Here is a 5,128-nt window from a genome sequence, read left to right as displayed (position 1 = left end):
TAAGTGTTGTGTCAAATGTTACAACATTTAAGACAACATGCAGCAGAATATTAAAGTTTGTAACACAAATTCACTTTAAATAAAGAAATGAAAAAAATTAAATTTGCACAAGTATAAATACTTGTACGGTGCCTCAGGGCAAAAATTAATCACTAGGAAAAACCAATCGTTTACAAAAACCTATCACTAGTGATTTTCACAAAAATCAATTTCCTCAACACATTGAGAAAATAAACACTTTCTAAAACAAATAATCAAAATAAAACTTAATCGAGAAAGCAAAAACGTGATGTCAAAAGAGGAGCCACGAAAACGATCTTCAACCAACTTCGTTACGGATGTTGTCTGTAGATGTCCCCAACATTCAACACAACACGTGTGACGACTATCTTCAAAGCAGCAACAACGTTGATAATATCTTTCTCTGAAATTCCACGACGTACGAAAGTATGTGTATGATTAATCTCAATGAAGAAGCCGAGAAGAGAGAGAGCGATGATGTCCTTGATCTCTTATTTATTGATATAGACTTTTATCTCCACAAGGCAACCTATTTCATAAGGAATGTAAGAGTTTAATTAGAAATAAACTATATTTAAACATTGATATCATATCATCATTATAAATATCATATCTAGAATATATTTGTATAATTATCTCATTATCTAGAAAGACAAAATCTCACAAGATAGTATATGAAATCAACTTAACAAGAAAAATATAATTTTGGGGAAATAATTTAAATCTAAGGAATTATATCAATTAATTTCGGAAATATTATTTTCCTTCACTACTAAATTTATTCGCTTCACTTGTGCTTCTTTCCAACTATCCTAAATACCTAGGATGTTATACCACACCGTACCATATTGAAAATTGTACACCGTATATCCTACCAAAAATTATTATTATTAGTTTGTGAAGGACGACACACAACTTGGTGTATAATGAGTCGGACGCTGACCCAACATGAATTAGAACAACCTCGATTTCATAGAAACGTAAGAACATGATTAGCTTCCGTTGGCACAAAATTATGGAAAACCATATTTTTGGTTATGTGATTTGTATATTCCTCGTTTTTATTCATATTGTCGGCCAATTTGAAGTCTGAGTCCACTTATTTACCCTTTTTAATACAATTTTAGTTCTTTTTCAATAGAGTGTCGATGTGTTATCGATCGAAAACAACATCAATATCCGACTTCACATCAATATGAGCAAATATAAACTATTTTGATTCTCAAACATTCAAATATTATAATACAATTAAACCATGTCTTCTAGAACACATAATTGGTTAAAGCTTAAAAAAATTCACAAAGAAAAAGGTGATTTTTGTGGGAATATTACAATTAAACAAGTACAATAAACACCTGATCTGGAACTTCACTACCAATATAATTATTTTAACAAATAAAAAAAAAGATTAAAAACAGCATGTTAGGTATGTCTCCAAAACATGATTCTTTTACAACTTTTTTTCCTTCAAATTAAGAATAATAATGTGTGTGTGCTTGAACAACAACCAACACATATGGTGTATATATTATTATTCTATCCGAAACATTCTTGTATAAATACAGCAGCTGGGATTTAGATGAAATGTCACATTACAATTTGACTTCAATAAATGTTATAGAAATTAAAATGACGACCCTTCGTGCAATATTTGTGACCTTACTACTTTCTTTCTATTTCCTTGCTTCTTTCAGTGATCTTCCAAATTCAAGAAGTATTTAGTTAATTACTTTGATTAATCAAGAGTTTTGTAATCTGTAAAAATATTAACCACAACTTTCTTTTTGTTTTGGTAAATAATTGCAGGTGCTATGCTAATGTTACATGAGATTCATGAAGTTTCCCCCTCACCAAATGATGCATTAAAGGTACATCACCACTTGAAAATAGCTAACCAAACATAGAATTTCTTGCTTAGAGCATGTCTTTACTAGGGAGTTTTTTTTTCTTATGTACGATCGGGGGCGGGGTTAGAATCCAAACCTATCTCCTTCGTGGAAGATGTTTATGTCAACCCAACCAGAAGTAGATGACTACTAGGGTTTTTTCTTAAGGATTCACTCGGGGAGATGATTTGAAATTCATGTATTTCGATTCTTGTTTTATTGTTAATAATGAAACAATAAATGAAATCTTAAATTCGTACCTTAATTATTTATAGAAAGTATAATGAATTTCAAATGATATCGTTATTGAGTGAATTTGAAATTCATCTACATTAACATAGAACACTATATAAATTAAATATACAAAATTATTGATTTGAAGTTTATGATCTTACTTTTTTAAAATAATAAAAATACATTTGAAATCGATGGATCAATCAAGTGAAACCTAAATGTTTGTTTCACATTGGATATAAGGAGATTTAGGGCATAAAACTGGCAAGATTTAAGGAGGAACTAATCTTCTCCTCCTTAATAATTGTGTGGTGTGAGTGCACGTACATGATGAGTTCTTTTTCTAAAAATATTTTACTGTTAAGCTTTTGTTTTGATTGATGGAAACAGGTGGATAAAGCAGACAATGTTGAGGAAAGTGTAGAAAATAATGTATTCATTGTTGGTAGGATGGATCTTGAGATGAACAGAGACTATCCGGGATCTGGAGCAAATGATCGTCACACGCCTCATCCACCACTTGATTAAGAAGCCTTTTAAACTTAAAATCGCGTTTTTTTTTCTAATTATCTATATTTAATTCTCGCGATTTTTGTCATTATAATAGTACTAAATTTAGTTTTAGTCATCTATCTATCTTTTTTTGTGTGGCTAGCTATTTTTAGGTTTTTTTTTCCATGAAAGTTAATGTCTGTGTTACGTAAAAAAAGACTAAATTTGTAAAATAAGAAAAATAATAATGGATTAAATCTAAAATTTGAAAAACTAGAGGAACGAAATCGCAAGACAAAAACTTGTGTGAAACAGTCTCGCAGGTCGTATTTTGTGAGACGTGTCTTTTATTTGGGTCATCCATGAAAAAGTATTACTTTTTATGCTAAGAGTATTACTTTTTATTGTGAATATCGATAGTGTTGACCCGTCTCACTGATAAAGATTCGTGAGACCGTCTCACAAGAGACCTACTCAAATCGCAAAAGATAATATATAGAAAGAATTAAAAACATATATTAAAATTAAATATTATAGTCAATTATGCAAAAAATAATAATTTATATCCTATTGATTTTTATTTTGTTGCCATAATTCAATTACGATATTTTTTTAACGTCAAAACGTAAAGTGGACATTTTTTGGTCCTTTATTAATTTGATTTACAAGTAGTAAAAAATAGTAAAAGAAAAAAACCAAATTGACTCTAAAATTTACTAAGAAACATTTTTTTATACTATTGAAAAACATATTGCTTAGTAATTTAAGGGGCTTTTATATTTAGCTTGATTTCAACTTACACGAACCGGACAATAGAAGATATTAAACCGGAGGAGCTGGAAATGAAACAATGGGCCCGGTTCTGGCCTTAATTTATTTATTTTTTAACACCGTATTTATATATATAAAAAGGGATAGGTATCAGATTTCCTTTGCTCGTAATTAAGTTTCGTATTCTGGTGCTCTGAATTAATCTTAAAATTATTAACACGTTTGTTAATAATTTAGTCATATATATATATTTATTTATTTTAATTTCCATCATTTATATCGACAAATTTATTTTTAGTCATTAGCACTTGATATTCACTTGAAATATAGAGTTCGATTTCGTTAGAAAAGACTAGCTTGAATTCAGACATCGGACTTAATCATGGTCTGAAATCACAAAAAAAACTGTTAGAAGGGAGCATGAGTCTGGATGTATTATTTTCGGATGACCGAACAAAAAATAATCATATTTTAGTTTTCCAAAATCTAATATTTATATGTTGGAATTTGAGACATGAAAGTTAGAGTTTAGAAAAGATAAATATTTTGGGAAAAAAATGACGGCGCGTGGCAGCCGAAGCACAATACATTAACTCATAAAAAATTTCATTTATTCCCGATTTATGTAACTCCAATGACCGAAAGTTTCCAGTACATTTAATTTAAATATTTTTTATAAGTTTCGTTGGCTTTTCGATGGCGCGTGATGACCAAATCACCATACAACAATGCATGAAAAGTCTAACTCATTCACGATCTTTAACTTTCGTGTTGAACATTTTCTCGATTCCAATTTATAAATACCGAATTTTGAAAAAATAAAATGATGATTATTTTTGCTTCTGTCGTCCGAAAACAATATTTTTTATTAATGAAAAAATTAGTTTTATAATTTAATTGATAATTATTTATCATAATGTAAATTTAAATAAATATATATATATATATTTAAAAATAATAAATTAAATAATCTTGAAAATAAAAGTGTGTACCTGATTGAATTGATAATGATAATTAAACTTAAAAGCAATTTAGATTAATGATTTATCATGTTTCAATTTCTCAATTTATAAATAATTCATGTAACAAATAAACCATTTACAATAGTTAATGTAATGACAGGATCAGTACTGACATATGTGAAGGTGTTTCAAGCATTAATTTTCTCAATGAGCTGCAATAGCTCGTGTTTTAAGAATGTAAACATCGATGAATTAAATCGAGTTTTGTTTTAAACCAAGCGGAAAATACTTGAAGTAATCCTTCGTTAAGAAAGCTGATCGGTTTAAAGTTTTTAGCTTTTGTAAACTTAATGACTAAAATAAGGGGGATCAGTTCTTGCTTGTTTCAGTTCAGTTATGATGAGAACTTAACTGATATCAGCTCGAACTGATCAAATCAGTTTAAAACAATAGTTAAACAGTTAAATACACAAGATATGTTTATGGATGTTCGGAGACTTTAACTGCTACTACGTCACCCCTTGTACCACCTCGGGTAGGTTCCACTAGAAGACTATGATTTATACAACACTTTGTATAAACTCACTCAGCTTAGGACTTACGCTACTTCCTAACCGAACTCCTCGTCCAAACTGAAAGCAGCACCTTCCAGCCAACACTTGTTTAACGTCTATGTGTTAAAGACTACATACACAATTTTAATGTCTTTGTGCAAGACTCACTCAACTATTCAATACGCTCGATTCTCTATATATATGTGAG

The 5,128-nt window shown here is 29.5% G+C and overlaps 1 protein-coding gene across 1 annotated transcript; it reads left to right on the top strand.

The window, feature by feature from the left end:
- The first annotated feature begins 1,575 nt into the window (after window positions 1-1,575).
- Window positions 1,576-2,765, top strand: LOC142525063 (uncharacterized). The gene is made up of 3 exons (XM_075629235.1): window positions 1,576-1,714; window positions 1,828-1,889; window positions 2,532-2,765. The coding sequence occupies exons 1-3, from the start codon at window positions 1,606-1,608 to the stop codon at window positions 2,667-2,669; spliced, it is 309 nt and encodes a 102-aa protein (XP_075485350.1). The 5' UTR covers window positions 1,576-1,605; the 3' UTR covers window positions 2,670-2,765.
- The last annotated feature ends 2,363 nt before the right edge of the window (window positions 2,766-5,128 follow it).

The sequence above is a fragment of the Primulina tabacum genome, chromosome 14 (genome assembly GCF_025594145.1).
Source record: "Primulina tabacum isolate GXHZ01 chromosome 14, ASM2559414v2, whole genome shotgun sequence".
NCBI lineage: Eukaryota > Viridiplantae > Streptophyta > Magnoliopsida > Lamiales > Gesneriaceae > Primulina > Primulina tabacum.
The sequence above is the reverse complement of the archived record's forward strand: the minus strand, read 5'-3'. Positions and strand labels throughout refer to the sequence as shown.

Bases quoted from the DNA above. Each gene is read 5' to 3' on its own strand.
- LOC142525063 (XM_075629235.1), top strand. From the start codon at position 1,606: ATGTCACATTACAATTTGACTTCAATAAATGTTATAGAAATTAAAATG. The intron at 1,715-1,827 runs GTGATCTTCCAA...AAATAATTGCAG, and splicing joins CTATTTCCTTGCTTCTTTCA to GTGCTATGCTAATGTTACAT. The intron at 1,890-2,531 runs GTACATCACCAC...TGATGGAAACAG, and splicing joins CACCAAATGATGCATTAAAG to GTGGATAAAGCAGACAATGT.